Source organism: Xiphophorus hellerii, chromosome 10 (assembly GCF_003331165.1).
Source record: "Xiphophorus hellerii strain 12219 chromosome 10, Xiphophorus_hellerii-4.1, whole genome shotgun sequence".
NCBI classification, from domain to species: Eukaryota; Metazoa; Chordata; class Actinopteri; order Cyprinodontiformes; family Poeciliidae; genus Xiphophorus; species Xiphophorus hellerii.
In genome coordinates, this window is record NC_045681.1 from 3,453,425 (window position 1) to 3,473,247 (window position 19,823).

At 37.4% G+C, this 19,823-nt stretch overlaps 2 protein-coding genes across 3 annotated transcripts; one reads left to right on the forward strand and one right to left on the reverse strand.

The window, feature by feature from the left end:
• Nucleotides 1-2,611: 2,611 nt before the first annotated feature.
• Nucleotides 2,612-15,714, forward strand: tlcd3bb (TLC domain containing 3Bb). The gene is made up of 7 exons (XM_032573799.1): nt 2,612-3,014; nt 6,049-6,252; nt 7,606-7,689; nt 7,790-8,015; nt 9,342-9,437; nt 10,998-11,107; nt 12,138-15,714. The coding sequence occupies exons 2-7, from the start codon at nt 6,128-6,130 to the stop codon at nt 12,403-12,405; spliced, it is 909 nt and encodes a 302-aa protein (XP_032429690.1). The 5' UTR covers nt 2,612-3,014; nt 6,049-6,127; the 3' UTR covers nt 12,406-15,714.
• A 1,047-nt stretch (nt 15,715-16,761) lies between these two features.
• pagr1 (PAXIP1 associated glutamate-rich protein 1) lies at nt 16,762-19,812 on the reverse strand. Of its 2 annotated transcripts, none has more exons than XM_032573801.1 (5): nt 19,628-19,812; nt 19,195-19,374; nt 18,131-18,467; nt 17,216-17,304; nt 16,762-17,131 (listed from the first exon to the last, which is right to left on the reverse strand). In XM_032573801.1, the coding sequence occupies exons 2-5, from the start codon at nt 19,364-19,366 to the stop codon at nt 16,896-16,898; spliced, it is 834 nt and encodes a 277-aa protein (XP_032429692.1). In that variant the 5' UTR covers nt 19,367-19,374; nt 19,628-19,812; the 3' UTR covers nt 16,762-16,895. The 2 variants fall into 2 exon arrangements, with proteins under 2 accessions (XP_032429692.1, XP_032429691.1); XM_032573800.1 differs by having other exon boundaries at nt 19,195-19,377.
• Nucleotides 19,813-19,823: the final 11 nt, after the last annotated feature.

Sequence of the window (19,823 nt, forward strand, 5' to 3'; positions counted from 1 at the left end):
TTTTAGTTTTTCTCCATTACACTAAAAAAAATAATAATGATGATACCTCTACTTTAGGCTTCTGTACAGCTCTTGTGATACATCTTTAATGCCTTATCGTACTCAACTGCATTTTAATTCTTTTATGACAAAATATTTCAAATCTTAGTCATGGATTCATTAAGAATATTAAGGGGATGTATTTATATTTATATTTTTATATTTCTCAACAGTATGCATGTCTAAAAAGTTGTTAGAGCAAAAAAAATCGATACTTATTACAGTCATTGTTTTTTTGTTTTTTTTTGTAGATCAAGTAGAGATCATGTTATTTTATAATTTGGACAGTTTAAAGTAAAAATATTAAACAAGAATTACTGTTTGAACAGTTTTTTCCCCTGTGTTGTTGGTTAGATGCAGTGACCCAAAGGTGATTTTAATAAGAAACACAAACTACCTTTACAGGGAAAACATCAAAAATTGTCCATCAATTTCAAACATCGCTTTATATAGCGAGAATAAAGCAATTAGGATTGAGTGTGATGAATTGATAATTGAAACAACTACTTTACTAATCAATTAACTGGAGTGTACAGACTCAAAACTGTACAAATAATATAAAGAGTCTTAATTTAGAATGAAAAACAAAACGTGTCTGTTAACTTGTTGTACCCAAAAGTCTTTGAGTGGGATAGATTTAGCTTTATTTGGCTCAAATTTTGATAAAAGATAAAAATAAACCATTATGTACCGTTTGCCATCCTGTTATTGATCGGTTATTTGAAATAATAACCAACCGATCAGCCTGCAACAGTATTAATGTCAAGCTGAGCAGAAATGGTTGAGCTTCAAACAGTTTCAGGTCCGTTGTTGGCAGATAATAGAAGTGCTTTTTAGCTGAACATGCAAGCTTTGCTACAAATGATCAATCAACCAATAATGTTTATTTGTATAGCACATTTGAGCAACAAGGCAGTTCAAAGTACTTTACATCATAAAAACACAAAAATTCAAAGTCATAACAAACAATTGAGAAAATGAGTAAATATTAGATTTTACCAAGTTTCATCATTAAGCATCAAAATGTTGGTCAGTGTTTCATTTATTATGGTTAAAAAACAACTCTTAGACAGGTGGGATTTAGTCTAGATTTAACTCAGTGTTTCAGCTGTTTTGCAGTTTTCTGGAAGTTTGTTCCAGACAAGTGTACACTTAAGGAATAATATACTTAATCGTTTTTGCATGAGCACTTCCTGCCGGTACCACCCCGCTCCCTGGAGCTGTGGCTGCTGATTGGTTCATTGGTTGCGGGGGCGGGACAAAGACCAGATCTCTGGATCAGAGGAGCACTAGACTTTCTTGATGGCTGTCATTTCAATATGCTGCAGCAATAAATTCCCGTCATAATCTATTCTTACCCTGCACTGGGATTGCAATCGCATCTTCAGCCAAAGATTTTAATGTTAAATGTAAATAACATTTCTCCAATTGAACCGATCAGAAGTCGGGATTTCCGCATCTGCCCTTGGTCCAGCCGGGAATCCCGCCTGCCGCAGCGGTACATTCAGATGAAATTTTTTTTCTTCGTTAAATGTAAAGCTGTGGTAAATGTTTCCCTCAGCTTCCTCGCTCATGACGACTTACAGAAAAAATGGGACGGGAGACCCAAGAAGGAAACTGCCTGCAGTCGCTGGGGAGATCACCTGGTAGCTTTAGCAAGAATTGGATTTACGTGACGTATTCTGCTCAATGCAAAACTACCAGGGCCTTAGCGCCAATAGGACCGGGTCGAACGGAGCCGGGCTGGGCCAGGCCGGACCCTGCAGTGCAAAAAGGGCTATAGTTCCCACAAGTCTGAACTGGAAGTGATCTGTGCCACTGAACCGCCATCTTGGTAGGCAAGCGCAGCTCAAAGCTTTGAGACCAACAAAAAGAATCTAGAGTACTCAGAAACTGTGATTGAGTAGTTATGATGTACTTATGTTGTTTATTAATTAGATAGGAATGAGTTGAGAGCTAGTTCTAAGCTTTTGGCTTGTTTATTCTTGTCATAGCAATTCCATAGCAACTGTCATGACAGGTACAGATACCTACCAAGATGGCTGTAAGCTACAAAGTTCTCATAAGTGTAACGTCACATGAGAACTATGTATTCTTGCATTAAAATGTTTGGTTTTTTTTTCATTTAAAAAAAGAGCTGAATTATTTTTTCATATGCACATTTTAATTAATTTTCAAATATTGTACAAAAAGGCTTAAATGGTTAAATGAAAAGCATTTTTTCTAAACCAGTTACTCGACTAATCGTCTGAATAATCACAGGCACAGCTGTAGTTCAGGGAGTGGAAAGCACTGTAGCGTTTATAAACGCTTCAAGCACAAGAAATTGTGTAAAACTTCCTGTTAAACACATGCTTACATAATAAAAAAAATAAACCAATAACAGGGTTATTTGTGGCCGAATATAATGCCTAACTGCTTCCTTTGTAAACAGATGTTCTCTGGGAACAAATTGAATTTTGTAAACAGATTATGCCTCCAGTCCATTCAACATGTCTCTTGGTTCCTACATAAAAACGCATATGTGTGCCTGGTGCACGTTTCTCGTCATAGACCTGTAGGAACTGGCTGCTGGCGCAGCAGTGTTGAGTCAACGCTGCATCTGGGAGGCTGAGGCAGCAGCAGCATCTCTGGTGTGATGTGGCGAGACAGAGAGGGGATGACATAGCGACAGCATCCGCTAACCATACAGAGCGCAGCTTCCTCTTTAAGTCGGGTTTAACGCGTTTCCGTTAGATAACGCTGAGTGTTTGCGCCGCCTGGTTCCCGCATCAGTTGCCATCGGGCCAACCTCACGGAGATTTTTCATCAAAGTTGCTGCTAGCTCGCGTTAGCTCGCCGCTACCCTTCAAACATTCAAGCGGCCACATAAAACATGCGGAGCATCGAGGCCGAGACCCCTGGGATATCTTTAAACGCTTCCCGCAGGACACGACCTTCGGCTGGACGCTGACTGGACTCTGCAGAGCCACTGTGTAAATGTTTCATATTTATTCAGAACATGCTCAAAACTCCCGATGTGCTAGCTAGGGTTATTGGCTTAACTGCGGCAGCTGGCTGCTACAAACAAACAAGCTAATAAAGAACATTTAAACGCCAGGATATAATCTGTAATTAAATGGCCACAAACATTAAAAGAGATTAAATTGGATTTATGAGTTATTTTTATTAAAGCAACCTCCGCTGTGCTTGCATTAATAATGTGTCCCCCAAAAACATCATTGCTAACTCGGCTAATCGCTAACGGTCGTAGCATCGTCATTGTTAGCAGCTGATTCAACAGCGCAGACAGTCGGTCATTTTAACGTTAACCGGTTCGTTATGTTGATGAGGGAGCATGCTTTCTGACATGGTCAATAAAATGTCAATGTTTCTTATTGAATTAATTTGTTGCTGACTTGTTTGTATCCTGCTGGCGCAGGTTAGCCTCACTAGCTGGTCAATGGGTTTAAAAAGAACAAGCAGCGCTCAGCTAAGTTAGCGCAACTCCATGAGTTTTTATCCGCCTTTTTTATTCTCCCAGTTTACTTCATTAGCTCCCCCACCCATAAAATATATTAAAATAAAAATCTAGTTATTCCCGACGCACGTTAACGTGATACCATTTTTAGTTTGTGATAAAGCTTCACCTCCCAGACAGACAGGTGACACTAACTAACGTTTTTCCTGCAGGAACAATGAGCTCCAGCTCTCATCTAATGTCAATATTTTTCGACGATTTAAAAAAAAAAAAAAAATAGCGCATTGCGCATTTTGCTAATGGACTTGAACTTTTTCTTTTTTAATGAGTCAGCCAGTGTAGTGTAAGCAAACTGCAATATTTGTAATGGGGTGGATAGGAAGCTGGTAAATGCTCCCCATGGTATCAGGCGGACGATGGAGGAAGACGCAGAGACTTTATTATTTTACATCCATGTCACTGAGCCACTGTATTATTATTCTTATAGGTGAAACTACTGTTTTTACTTCAAATTCTGTTGATTTTTGGTCAATAAAAAGAAAAAAGCATTTAAGCATACTAAAGTTTAGGTCAGGATTCAACATAAATTAATCATTGTTGACATTAATTTATGTATTTGAATGTATATATTTTGTTTAACTGTAGAACATTTTTACTAACATTAAAAGCTGAAAGTTTTCTTCAATTAGAGGGAGGAAAAAACTGAAGGAAAAATTTTTGCATCAGAAAAAAAAAATTTTTTTGCAGCTCTTTATTGTTTTCTAAATCTTGAGAGATGTGATAACTTTTGTTCGATACTGTTTTTTGCAGAACATCTTTGCTCTATTGTCTTGATATGAAAATCTTACTTCATGCTTTTGTTTAATCTCGTCAGGAAAACCAGTGGCAGTTTACAGAATGCTAATGCTGGGCTGATAGTCCTCCATACCTTTTTCTTCTTCTCTGGTTTACATACATTCAACTCTGTTATTTGGTTCTAAGACTTTTAACAAGTTGGACCTCACCCACATGCCTTTTACAGCAACCAGCAAGCGTCTGGTATAATATTCTGCCTCTCTTCTTGGCACACAGGGTAGAGTTTATTCAACTCGATTGGGTTTTTGGCAGTGACCTGGCAAAATAAGCACAAGCACATTCCCTGTTTGTACTCACTATCTTGGCCAATAATGCATATTCTGATTTTTATAAGCACAGTCCACAAGTTTTCAGTACTCGTAAGGTGAGACCCATTCAAGAAGCCGTGTAATATCCTGTTTAACTGAAAACCAGTTTAGATACGTTTGGGATTATGTCAAAATACATAATTTTGTCCATTTTTAAACCATCTAGTTTGGGATTGAGTCTAAAAATACTTTATTTATCCCAAAGGGACAAACTCATCCAAGTTTCTTCAAAGTATCTTTTTGGATGGTGATGTGGGCAAGAAGGATCTCCAGTAGCAGTCAGTCTTGTCACCAATCTGAAGAGGCCTCTGACTGAAGATTGTTTCTGTGTGACAGTCTCATGAGAGTTAACAGTTCAATATCTACACAGCCGAGACGATATTCCTCAGTAACTTGCCCTGGATGACACCAAGGTTGTTGGCAAGCTCTGCTAATCCACCTCATTTACTTTTTCTCTTTATTAGGTTTTTGGTCAGAAAGCCGGGCAGAGAGATGTTGGAGTATGATTATTATTTTATATGATTATTATTTTATGGTTCTGCATCCACGACACCTCCTTTTCAGCTACTCTGGGGTCGTAGTTCAGATGTTCTTTGAGCTTTTGAGATGTAATCAGCTGCTTCCAGTTGTAAAAACGCTCCTAATGTGACATTTTTTAAAATTCTTGTCTAACTGTTCTTTTTTGCCAATTTTACATCTTTACTCTCATTTTGTAACCTTGCAAGCTGTTGTTCTGTTTTGCTGTTTTCAGGTGAAACAGAATTCCAAGTTAACCGTTCTTCAGTTTTATTCCTGTTGTATTGGGCTAATGCTAACTTGCAATATGCTAACATGTATCTGAATAATTTATAATCTGACTTTAGGATTAACATTCCCTTAGCTCAGTATGTTTCACAATTTCAAAATCAGTATTTTTTTAAAACAATATTTTTAGATGTTTTAACAAACTGTCAGTACTTAGGATTTGTCTATTTCCCACAAATTGGAAGTTTTGTCTGTTTGTATGAACCCACTTAAGTCAGGACCTGTTTTATTATGCTTTAATATTTAAACTAAGAAAAAAACCCTGTAAATTAGGCTTGTCTGAAAACCAGCAGCACTGATTTCTCCTGGTTGTAGCCACAATTTACTCCAAAAATATAAAACGCTTGCAGAATATTGATGTTTTTAACCATTAAATGATCATTTTTGGTAATATAAGGCAGTCCTATATTTCTGTGTGTCCCTGAACGTCTCATCAGTGAGGTTAGCTTAACGTACAGCCACGTGTGTTGGACTATGATAGCGTGTTCCTTTCTCTTATCTTTTGAGCGCAGCCAATTGTAAACACTTGTTTTTTTTGTGAGCCATTGGTGTTAATTCTCATTTTCTCTGTGTGTTTTTCAGAGAGGACAGAGAGTGACAGATCTCAAGGACCAGATTGTCTGCCGAACTTCTTGCCTCCTAAGACAGATCGCCAGGGACCATGCTGACCATCTTGGCTGCTGGCTCTGTGTTTTTTCCAGGCCTTTTCCTTCTGTCCAAACAATGCCTGAAGTCCATCCCAGCACTGAGATGGAGCGAAGGAGATGCGGTCATCGTATCGGCCAGGTTGGACTTCCGCAAAACTTTCCAACACGTTTATATGTAACGTGGTAACAGTGTTCTTCCTGAACGTTTGTTACTTTCACTTAGCGCCTGCTTAAAAATAAAATATATTTTTCCATTGCAGATCCAAGTTGAATTGTTTTTTAAAACCAAAAAAAACCAAAAACTATTCCAAATGATAAAATATTTTTAAAAAGTGGATTTTATTTCAATCATCCCTTTCTGTGAGAATTAGGGCCAGGCTATTGGGTTTTTTATTTAACTAAGAGAATTCAGTCAGAATAGAAATGTAATTTTTCCAGAATGTCTTAAAATTCAGAGGAAAAAAGTCATTTTAATAAGAATAAAGTTTCTAGAGTTATCAAGATCTGATGTGATTCTTTCTTTGAAATTGACTAAATTGTTTGCTCAATCGTTTCAAAGCAAATTATGGCGCTCCATAATGCCAGTCAGCTGCTGTTCAACAATAATTGAATACATTATTTGAAAGTGGTATCTTCTGCTAAATATTCAGCACCCAACCCAATCTAATACTTTAAGTTTTTTTAATTCTGCACCTAGTAATTAACCAAAGTATTGAAAAACTAACGCTACAACGAAAGCTAAACAATACTTGACGAATACTAACATAGCAAACTAAATAAAACTAACTGAATGAGACAAAAGGTCACAACAGAATAAAACGAAAGTAAAAACCCTTAAACCAAGGCTGTTGAACACATTTTCATTTTGGGCCAAATCAAAAATCTGAATGTTTTTAAAGGGTCGGTTGTGCCAGAATGTATTGAGCATTCAATAAGTGTTTCTTAAAATTAAATAATATTGAACGTCTTTTCACCCTGGTCAGTCCCTCCAGATTTTGGTGATTTTTTTAAATGTTTTTTTTGCAATCAAAATAACAGATTTTGTGGTGCTAATTTAGATATATTTGTAAGAAAGTTTTATATTTGTGCTAATGTATGTATGATGCTAAATGTGATTTTTATTTTATTTTTTTATTAATCGCCGCATCGATCACAGACTATAACTTGACATCAAGTAAGGCTGAGGCAGCAGTCACTTAAACTCAATGTTTTGGGCCAATTTTGAGAAAAAATGAATAGTAAAATCAGACAAAATGCGGGGATCTGTTGACTTTGGATGAATTTTGCGAATTTGTGAAGAACTGGAGACTTATCGATGTAATCTGGAGTCTTGAGGGCCAGATAAAAACCTACGGCGGGCCAGATTTGGCCCCTGGACCTCAAGTTTGACATGTGCTCTAAACTATTACAGCCCTGGTTACAACATAAAGAAATGGGGGGGGAATAAACAGCTTTTCTGATTAATTTTTTGTTTTTCCGTTCTCACACTCAGGTTGGTATCATCAGTTCAGGCAGTCATGGCTTCTTCAGCTGGCTACATCATTGCATCTTCCTGTAAGGACATAATTGAGGACCAGTAAGTTGTACTGCTGATAATAATAATAATATCATATCATCAACTTTAAATAAAATCACTGCCTTGATTTAAAAACCATAATCTCTTCCTGTCTGCGCAGGCACTGGCTCACAAGCACCTACATCATGTTTGCTGTCCCCTACTTCGTCTACGACATCTACGCCATGTTCATGTGCTACTGGTACAAGCTGCGGGTGAAAGGTCATGAGGAGGCCTTGGCGGCCCCCCAACACATGCGCTCAGCAGTGAGGAGTTACCTGCGTCGCGAGTTCCTCATGGTGCTGCACCACGTTGTCATGGTCACCGTCTGCTTCCCCGTGTCTGTGGTAACTGTCACATGTCGCTCTTTATGTTGCGCAGGGGAAAACTGTAGCTACAGAGATGGGTAGTAACTAGTTACATTTACTTTAATAACTTTTTTTTAATGTACTTTTAGGAGTAATTTTACTTGTACTTTAGTAATTTTATTATGAAGTTTCTCTGCTCTTACTGGATTTTCTACCCACTGAATGAAAAACAAACATGTTTTAACCTAAATTTCACCAGAGACAGAGACACACCTGGAGTCTTTGTTAAAATGTATTGAAATGAAAAAAGCTGATTTGCAAAAATGTATTTTGCCTGATATGTTACTTATATAAATTATTGTCATTTTCATCCTTAAAATACCAACATTTCCACTTAGCTTTATATTTTGGTCCATCTGATGATGTATTTTTTAAATATTAAATGACTGGTAATTTACAGTTACTCAGTACTTCAGTACTGGCAGGGATGCAAGTTATTGATGAATGAGTTAATACAAAGTTGATCACATTGATCGACTTACTATCAATTGAGCAGCCATTTTCTTAGTTAAGTTTTCTTATGTATGTTGTTTCTAGGGATGCAAGTTATTAATGAGTTAATCTAAGGTTGATTCAAATTATCAATCGACTAATGATTAATTGAGCAGCCATTTTCTTAAAAATCTGAGTTTTCTCTTGTATCAAGTCTTTCCACAAAATAGAAGGCTAAATGTTTCTAAATGTAAAAAATATCATGATATTTTATCATTGTTTCAGCTGTATTAAATACAGGCTGCGGTTTTCTCACATTATTAAACCTAGAGACATTTATAAAATATAACAAAAGAGGAACCGCTCACGTGTCTGAATAGAGAAATAAAAGATGACATTAATGAAACACGTATATAAAACCTTTCTGCTTTTGTAGCACATCAGTAACCTCTTAATGAGAAGTTGACGCTGCTCCGTCATGTAACTCGGCTGAATAAAGCGCTATTAAGGTCAAAATTCAGCTTGTCGAGTGTTTATATTTCAAAACAGAACCGCATAAAGTGCATTTTGCGTCTCGATCCGAACTCTATTTGGACCGTTTTTCTTTCTGTCCGTATTTGGCCGCCATCTTTAATCTTGTATCAACGGCTCCGCTTCAGGATGACCAGCGGCGCCCTCTGCTGGATGACGGCCAAACTACAACATTAAAAGAAGGTTCAAGAGGACATTATTAGTTAATCGATCGGAACTAATTTCAATCTAATTAACTATTAATTAATTTTGCATCCACTGTCGTTACTCTAAAACAAGTAACAACATATTCTAAATGTAATTGAATTTGTTGTTGAAGTATTGAATGTTTTGTTTTTCCAGTTTTGGCGACAAGGAAAGGGCGACTATTTCCAGGGCATAATGTTCATGGCTGAGCTCAGCACTCCATCCGTCTGCTTAGGAAAAATACTCATCCAGGTGAGTGTTGATGTTGAGACAAATTCAGATCATCATCGCATGTGCATGGGACTGATTAAAGATCTTAATTTACACTTTTATTTCCCTTTTTTAATTAATTGGAGAGCGTATATTTCCGGTCATTCCCAGCATGCAGCTTGTTCATGCTGTTTACAAACAGACTGTTAAATGTCACTCTTTAATTGCTGACAGTGTGCTTGGATACACATTGTATGAATTGCAACACATCTGCATCTGTTCAGGTTTGTGTTTATGTGTTTGCAATGTTTCAGTGTCTGTTTGGAGGATAGCCCAGCGGAGGTATTAGACCCAAGCATTAAGCTTATGTTTTAGGTGCTTTCGGACCATGTTGCTGTTTTTAATATTTTGCAAAATCAATACATTTGATTAATTAAATTTAATTTGTGTCTTTATTTTCTTTTGTTTTTGCACTGCTGGAGGTTTTGTCATTCTGAGTTTACAAAATGGCTTTTATTTTGTTTTAATTTTCTGATCGAGAGTCGATACTTTAATAAGCCTTCCAATTCAATCAAATACTGAGATTGTTTTAGGCAAAATATTGTCAAGCTAAACAAATTCACACAAAACTGTCAAAATTCGCACAGAAGCATAAATACAGAACCCTAAATAACCTATTTGGACAGTTTAACAATAAAAAAGTTGATTTGGGTGTTAATTACATTTTAAAAAGTACTCATCAAATGCAGAGATATTTAATCAGATTTTAACATTTTAACTGATTAATGCATCGTTTTATCAATACATTTTGCTACAAAAGGCCCTTTTAAGGACATTTAAGATCATAAATACGGTTGAAAATGTTTTACAGAAATCAAGCAAAACTACAAACAAAAAGCTTTACATCAAACAAAATCATAGAAGGAGTTAAAGTGCTAAACATTGCAGGGCATTTAACATTTTGTTGAAGAGGCATTATTAGGATTAATGGTATTAATGTCTTTTCTTCCTCATTTGGGCTGTAAATGTTTTCTGTTTCAACCTTTTGTATATTTACTTTACAAATAGACTAGAAAGGTGAAGAACAAAAAAAATTGTCTGCAAGTTTCACTAAAAAATTGATAGAAACTGTAAAAAACACAAATTATTTTTGCTTTAATCTTACAGACGTAACGAAAACACAGTAGTTTAGGTCAACGGTACGTTAGTAAAACCTGCAGTAGCAGAACCACAGCGCCCCCTGGAAGTGCAAAATCAAACCACAGAAAAAAGATTTGGTATTAAAAGCGCCATATTACATCAGGCGATTCTTTTTATCACTAAACAACAAAACAGAAATGTTTGGTTTGAAAACACCTAAATTCAGCTAAAGTGAGAAAATTATAAAAACTAAAAAAATCCACTTTCCTCCTTTAGAAACCAATCAGCTTCTGACCAGAAATATATATCCTTGTGCTCTCCTGCCATCCCATAATCTCTCTGAGCAAATAGAGTAAAACCTAACAGTGTTAGAATGACGGATATAACATTCAGATTATTAACCTTGTCGGCTTGTACCTCTTGCATTTCCTTTCTCCCTCTGTGTTTTTTCCCCACTCTCAGTACAAACAGCAACACACTCTGCTGCACAAAGTGAATGGGGCTCTTATGCTGGTCACTTTTTTCATCTTTCGAGTCCTACTCTTCCCTTACCTCTACTACGTCTATGGAAGGTATGTCTCTCTTTTTCCTTCTCCGTTCTGTCGTCTGAGCTGGCGGTCACCAACCTGCACAGCTACCTGATCTGAAATCGCAGTCAGAAATTTACCGGGCTCATCATTGGCATGAAGGTCACTGATCTGGAGATTCTAGTCATTTATTTAGACCAGCAATTTTCAAGGCCATACAACCACAGAAGAGGATTATGGTCTCTGAAAACAAAATAAAAATTCTGACTTTTCATCTCAGAGTTTTGACATTTTTCTCTGATTCTGACTTTAATCTTAGAATTCTGACTCTTTTTTTTTTTTAAGAATTCAGAAAAATTATTTGAATTTCAGAAGTCAGACTTTAATCAGAATCACAGGATTGGGATTTCCCCCCCCTCAGAATTATGACTTTTGGTCTCATAAGATTAAAGTCAGAATTTTGAGTAAAAAAATTATATGTTGGATTAATCAAAACAAGGAATATTAGAGAAAGGAAAAATAATGATGCAAATCAGAAAATAACTGTCAAGATTTTTTAAAAAGTAAAAATATGTCTAATCCAAACGGCTCAATTTTTGTTCTGTCATCACTTGTTTTTTCTATTTGGTCTTAAATGTATCCATTTTAATGTGTGCCTATTTGTTTTTGTTTGTTTATTTTTAGTTTTGTGACTGTTTGTTCCCTTCACAAACCTTTAGAGTATTTTCGTTTATGGTCAACAACACTGCAAATCTAAAGTTTTTACCTCTACATGTAAGAACTCTTCGGCGCCCTCTTGTGGCTTGGAGGAACAATACATAGCAGGGTCAAACTCTTCAAATCAGAATTGAATTTGTGTTTTTGTCAATCAATACCTCTGTGTTTTAGTCTGTAGTGTTTGTTTGTGTGCACTAATTGGTGAATGAATAATAAAGACTAAACATTAAAAGCCAAAAGTCTTTCTGACCGTTCATGCCCATGATGAGTTCATCTCAGGCTCTTCTGACCGCGTTTTGCATCTTAAAATAAAACAGAACGCTAAGGATCTGCTTCTGTCTGTCTCGTTTGGGTTCAGGTATGCGTCGATCCCCTTCCACATGGTTCCCCTGACGGTACCCTGGCACTGTAATGTCGGCGCCGCCCTGCTCATGGCGCCCCAGCTCTACTGGTTCTCCCTCATCTGCCGAGGCGCTCTGCGATTATTCACCGGAGCGTCGCGCTCCCAGCGGCCGCGCGCGCCTTCCGCCGACGCCAAGGATCACCCGGCGGACGGCAACGCGCTGCCTCAGCCCGCTAACGGCTACAGCGCGCGCTCGACAGAGCCAGAGCTGACCACCCACTGAGAGGAGGAGGCAGGAGGAGGAGCGGCGGCGGCGGCGGCGTGGGGGGGAGGAAGGCGAATGTACCAATGAGTATGTAAACAGGAAGGAGAGCAAAATGTAAAACTTCTAAAATCACGCTGAAGTGTTTCAGAGCCAGCAAACGGCTAAAACGAAGTGGTGGCTGACCTTCAAGTACTTCAGCTTGGTAGTTTGTAGGAACCAAATGGAGCTTTAGGGCACCTTAGTATTTAAGATGTCATCAAGCACTGTGACGGATAGGAACATGCACTGACCCGGGAGGAACCTGCCTGGATATTTAGCAAGTGTAGGTGGCCATTTCCCCTCATGTAGATCAAATACAGTCCTCGCTGCCTCGTATTATAGGAAGAGCAGGAAAATAGGAATGTATTATATTGTATGTTAGTATGTTTGCTGTAGATGAAAGGCCCGATTCAGTTTAGTAACGAAGAAGATCTTCAAAAAAATAACAAAAAAGGAAAAAAAAAACCCAGCTAAGCAGTATTTTGACTTGTTAGTGTTTATCTGTATCCTCTATGTAGTCACTGTCACTCTAACAAAATGTAACCAACCTGCAGACTGACTCATCTTTAAAGGGAGATACGTCATTATACTGTATTCTGCTGCCTTACCTCCCCACACTCTTCCAGGTTCATTTGCAATTTTAGTTTAGTCTTTGAGATGGAAAAAAGGCTTCCGTCAGACACCAAAATGTGACGGTTGTACATAGCAGATGCAAAACGGTCTTTTCCATGTCAGTATTATGTGAAGGAGGAAAATATTACATTTTATTTATTTATTTTTATTTGGCTGCACGTTAGCGCTGCTGTAGTGAGAAAAAATGGAATGGGAACTCTGCTCAGATAAAGTTTAAAACTAATTCATCAATAAAGTCGTAATGGCTATGAAATATTCATCTTTAATATTCAAACAAAATGTTAAAAAACAAAAATCCTTATCCCCAAAATAAATAAAAAAAATAAACTTATCATTTAAAATCCAAAATCAAATCAGGCATTTTAAAGAAAATTATTTATTTTAAAAAAGAAATTTCTACATTTTCAACCAGATCAAAGAAAATTTATCACTTAACAAGGAAATACAAACTTTTACTGTAATTTCTAAATTTGATAAAGTCCCCACTTTGAAAATTCTGAAGAAAGATTATGACTTAAAGACTTTTAAAGAAAACCATTGACCAATTTAAAATATGGAAGGTTTTTGCATCTATTAAAAAGACATTTCTTTTTCTTGGAAATTTTCACAAAATCCTGAGGAAAGAAGTAGAACTCTGGAATTTAAAGTTTTTTTTAAACGCACTGAAAATTAACTTAAGTTAATATTAGCACAAAAAAAAACCAAACAAACAACCTAAAACATCTTAACCTTAAAATATAAAAGTTTACAATTAAAACAAAGTTTTTTTTGTGTATTTAAAAAATATGGGAAGTTTTGGATAAAAATTGTTGGGAGTTTTACAACCATGAAATTTATTTGCAAAGAAAAGGGAATGAATCTATTTCATTATAGCATCGGCGTCCATTTTTAGTCCTTACATATTTTTACGACGGTCTATTACGACTGTTGTAGATGACAAAACAACAGTAGGCAAATTTCTGCCAGAAACAATTAAAATTTTGAGATTAATTTCCTTTTCTTAATTTTCTAGAGAAATGAAGGAAATTTCTGACCCGCCAAAGTTAATAATTTGCTAGAACAAACAATAAAGTTAATTTTTTTTTACTTTTAAAACTCAAAACATTTCCAAAATTTGAAAATTTCTGACTAATTAATCTCAAAATTTTGTATTTTTTTGTCAGCAATGTACTCCTTTTTTCTGTCTACAATGGCCATAATGTTAAAACATAATGCATCCAATATACTTTAGATTTACCCTGATCTAAATGGTTTGAAGCTGCAGGGTAGTGTGCCTCCAAACCACCAGGGGGCCCCAAAGAGTGCTTGAATATAGATGTCAAAACTTTAGATTTGCAGTGTTGTTGACCAAGAATGAATATATTGTTATTGACATCTTTAAAATAGTTACAAATATCACCACTACTAATTTACTGTTAATTATTTAAATGTCGAAAAGCGATAAAGGATAAATATTAGAGCCAAACATGAAAACATTAATTTAATTGTTAAAACTCGGGATGTGAAATTAGTGCTGGCTGGTGGGTGATGAGCTCGGCTGGAACGGGGCCCCCAAATCAAGTTCGGCTTTGGGCCCCGTTCAGTTTTGTTTGATGCTTGGCATCAATTTATCACTTTCATCAGAAAAAATTATTTAATTTTTATCTGTTTTATTCCAAAACCTGAGTAATAGTCCTAATTCCGTGTTTAACTATACCAGGCCTAATATGTTCTCACATATTTTAGCACCTGATTATTATTATTATTATTATTACACAGTTATTATTATTATTATTATTACACAGTATTGAACAGTAAGCTTGAAGCAGTTGGGTTTACAGTTTAATGTGTGCAAATGTCTCAGAAGGTTTTAGCTGTGCTTCTTGTTTCCGTGTAGTTTTAATGTCATTCCATTCACTGGTGTCACATTTAAATCCCATTTTGCCACAAACAGATACACACTTCCTGCTTCTTCTTCTTTTTTTTGTCTTTATAAGTTCGGTGCTGCTGTTGATCTTAAATTATCCGTTTGCTTGGCAGGACTATTTCACAAAGGGATTCACGAGATTTCAGTATTTTTAAATCTTAGTCAGGAGACTTTATGTGTGAAGGGAAACAAGAATGGAGAGTTACCTCGCGGGGACTGACACGCAGCACATCTGTCCTTATTTTCTTCTGTTTGTTTTGGGTTTTTTTGTTTTTTTAAAATCTTTTCAGACTTTGTGGAATGCCCCCCGATCATTGAGCATCTGGTTCCATGAACCACCTATGAACAAACTGGCTTCTTTTATCACTTTATGTTGCTGTAATGCAGCTACAGAGTCCTGGGAATTGGTTTTAAGAAAAAAAGGAAAAAAAACAACACACAAATCAAAGCGTGAAACGATGGGCTGTGCCGAAGCGTTGGGACCCCTGTTGGCATGTCGAACACTGAATATCCATTCCCCCTGTTCCATGGATCCATAAAGGTACTGCTTCAATATTGGAACATTTCAACTGCTGTACTGTATATTCCAGAAATGCTTGTTATTTATTTGTAAGTAATTATTTATTTATTTATTTGGTTTGTGGATTTGAATGCATATTTATGCATACATATACTCTATGCTTCTGAGCCTTATGTGAAGGCTGTATTGTTACTCAAACTTAGCTAAAATATACTTCTTTCTGTCCTGAGCCTGTCTGGAGTCGTTTCTTCTTCTTTTGTTTTGACACATCCCGTAAATCTCCCCTAAGATACTGTATGATGATCATTAGTAGGGCTGTAACTAACGATTTTTTAGATGATTAATTTGTAAAAAACAATTGCCACATTCTGCAAATGTTTCATTTAATCTCTTAATACAATATTAGAAATACATCAACATGCAAACAATTAAATTATTATTATTTTTTTATCAATCTTGATTGAAATTACTTTTTTAGATAAGGTTTCAAATTTATGTAATTTACGGCTGCAACTAGCGATTATTTTAGTAACCAATTCTGACAGTTGATTAAACTGATACAAAATATTGGCACATTGTATAAGAAAGCTTAAACTCTTAAGCTTGTTTATACAATGTTAGAATTACATAAAAATATGCTAACAAATAACTTAAAATAAGGTTTCAAATGTGTGTAATCTAGGACTGCGACTAGCTATTGTTTTCGTAATTAATTTTTCTGATCTTTCGTAACACATCAGTAATTTCTGAATGAGGATTTGATGCTGAATGAACACTATTAATGTAATAACCTAGGGAGATTTCCGAGTGTTTGTTTCAAGACAGAACAGCATAAATTTCATTTTTCATCCCACACCGGACTCTGTTTGGACTGTAACTCTCTCCGGTTGCCGAATATCGCCGCCATCTTTACTTCTATATCAACGGCTCCAGCTGATGACTAGTAGCGCCCTCTGCTGGATGGCGGCCAAACTACAACACTAAAAGGTCTTTCGTCATTACATTTTTTTTTACAGCTATATATGTGTGATGTACAGGCGAGGTGAAGGGAACAGGCGCAATTTTGGCTGGAATAAAACAAAAAGATGGCTACTTAGTAACTCTACTGAGCTGCTTTTCATTTGCAGATTGACCAAAAAGAAAATGACCCCAAATCAAAGACCATTTATGTTGGCCCACAGGTTTTACAAATCAGGCTGTCCAGATTATTTTAATCATCTGGAAAATACAAATAATATTCATCTGAATTCTTCATTCTGGTTGCAATAAGTCAGAAAACTGTTTAAAATGTTTATTATTGTCATACAAAATACACAAAAAAAAACCCATACAAAAATTTATACATTAGAAATTATTCAGTTTCCTGAGAGCCTGGAGAAGCTCTTGGTCAAGTCTTCCTCTGTGAATCGGTCAGTATCTCCTCTGTCTCGGGGAGAAGATGGTGTTGGGGTTGCTGTCTCTTTCCCTCTCCTTCTCTCGCTCCTTCTGGCTGTTCGGGGAGAGCGCCTCCTCCAGCTTCTTCTCGCTCTTGAACAGGTCTCGGCCCGTGCGCAAAATGTGCTCCTCGATTTTCCGGTGACGCTTCATGTCCGACAGCACTTTGTCCAGGCGAGCTTCTCGCTTTACGGAGGAGCGGCCGGAAGATCCTACAGGAGAAAAAAGGGTAAAACTGGTTATTTTCTCAAATGACTTTGTTTTTCTCATTTTTGCTATGGATTTTTTTATTTCACCTGGTGTTCTGCGTCTGCTGAGGAACGAGTTTTTCGGTGTGCTTTGCATTTGTTCCTCATCAAAGTCGAACTCAGTTGGAGTTGGAGGCCTAAAAAAAATGTAAAACATTTAATTGATAAACGTCCATTTTCTTAAAAACTTGAGTATTCTCTTGCTGACCATCTTTCCATAACATTCAAGACAAAATTTTAACTAATGCTGAATTTAAAAACACCATAACTACATTTTATATTATTTTGTGCTAGCTGTATTAAACACTGATTGAATAAACAAAGTTGAGGTTTTCTCACATTATTAAACTTTGACATGTTTATACAATATGATAAAACAGGAACCCCTAGGATGTAGAATAGAAAAAGAAAGAGAGAAACACTTAATTCCCCATGAACAGAGATATTTATACAGGAGTACTTCTGTGATTACTCTTGAAGGAATGTTAAAACTTCGCTTCACTAAGTGCTTTAACTCACAACAGCCCTCAAAATCAACTATTTATTGGTGTCCGTTTTAATTTTTCTGTTATACTCTTCGCTTTTCTGTCATCGAATCAGTAGTTTACTTCCAGTACTTCTTCCGCCATACAGCTCAACTAAATTAGCGCTACTAAAGTGATAGTTTCAGCAGCTTGTCGAATATTTATATTTTAAAACAACTTAAGTAACTTCTTAAGATGTTATATTTCAAAACAGAATCGCATAAAGTGCATTTTGCATCCCACACCGGACTCTTTTTTGGGACCGTTTTATTATGGATGGCGGCCAAACTACAACACTGAAAGATGAGCTAAGCGGCCGTTATTAGTTACTTGATCTTTACTAATTTTGATTTAACAAACCGTTACTCAACAATTGATTGATTGCATCCCCACAAGAAGTAACCCATCTGATGTAACAGGAAGCAGAGGTAGTACTAACTTCCGCTCTCTCTCCAGCCTCTCCCTTTCCCTTTCTGCTTCTTCTTCGTCGTTCCTCTCAGGGGTCGGGGTGCGTTCCGGTGTTGGAGGCCGTCTGGGGAGGGGCACAAAGTTCAGCTCCAACATCTCCCCTTTAGCTAGGACCTCATAGAGTCTTTTAATCTCAGTCGGCGCAGGCATCCAGTTTTTGGGGTCCTCCATTTCCTCGTCGCTGTACGGAAGTTCCCAGTCGTCGTCGCCCGCCACCGCAGCCTGCTTCCCGTCCTCAGCAACCCCTATGGTGACCGCTTGACTTTCAGCTTTCTGCATCTCCTCTTCCGCTGCATCTGTGTTCTCATCTGAGAAAATCAGAGATGGAATAAATACAACACATTACTTTTATAATATTCATATAAATCCTTATTTCTCCTGTTGTCTTTAATGGGCAGTATTGTGTATTTTCCAGGCACCCAGTGTCACATTATATCACAGTCAAGTAACTATGTTGACTTCAATTGTTATTAAAATGCTGTCTATACTTTGGCGAAGGCTCATACTCCTTCAACCTATGTTTAAAATGACTTTTCTCCGCAGGGTGTCTGGGCTCTCCCTTAGAGATAGGGTGAGAAGCTCAGTCATCCGAGAGGGACTCAGAGTAGAGCCGCTGCTCCTTCACATCGTGAGGAGCCAGTTGAGGTGGCTCGGGCATCTGGTCAGGATGCTTCCTGGACGCCTCCCTGGTGAGGTGCTCTGGGCACGTTCCACCGAGAGGAGGCCCCGGGAAAGACCCAGGACACGCTGGAGAGACTATGTTTCTCAGCTGGCCTGGGAACACCTTGGGATTCCCCCTGAGGAGCTGGAACAAGTGGCTGGGGAGAGGGAAGTCTGGGCCTCCCTTCTGAAGCTGCTACCCCCGCGACCCGACCCCGGATAAAGTGGAAGAAAATGGATGGATGGATGTAAATCCTGTTACAGGGCAGTAGGGTCTAAGGTAAAATACACACCATACTTTTAAGATCTTGATCTTATTTTTTGTTAGTCTATCACGTGTAGATGCTGAATATTTTGTTTCTAAATGAGTTTTACCTGCTTCATCCTTAGCAGCAGAGTCTTCCTCCTCAGTGGCAGCTGTCGTCTCTGTGTCTTGTTGCTCAGCTGTGCTCTCCTCCTCTTTGTCTGCAGCCGGTTTCTCGGAGTCCTTCACTCCCAAGGACTCGATGCCCTCTCTGAGGGCAGAATCTGTGGCTTCAGCTTGCATCCTTTATGCTGCTGGGGGACGTTTATGACAACAGATCTGCGTTATTGGCACAGCATTTAAACGGAAGGTACCAAGAAAACAGTCAGATAGTAAGAGTTGAATTTTCGCTTTCAACAGCTTGTGCATCTTTAAGTTTTCTTCTTGTTTTAACATACACACTCAGCACAAAACTTACTTTCATCCTACACTTCCCATGCTAGCTACAATCAGGCCTGTCCACTAGGTCTGTTTCAACATAAAACAATCAAATAAGATACAAACCTGAAAATCTAATTTCGGTTTCTTTCGTGGATCGCTTAAATTATACCTAAAGTGGTCATCGGGTTATTTTCTAAGCGATAAAATCACCGCATCTCGCCATGAATTTTATTAAGTGCAATAAAAGATTAAACTGAGACGTAAACATAGCGCCATTTTGGCTGGAGGAACCGTCAATGACGAGTTTCTTCGTTCTGTT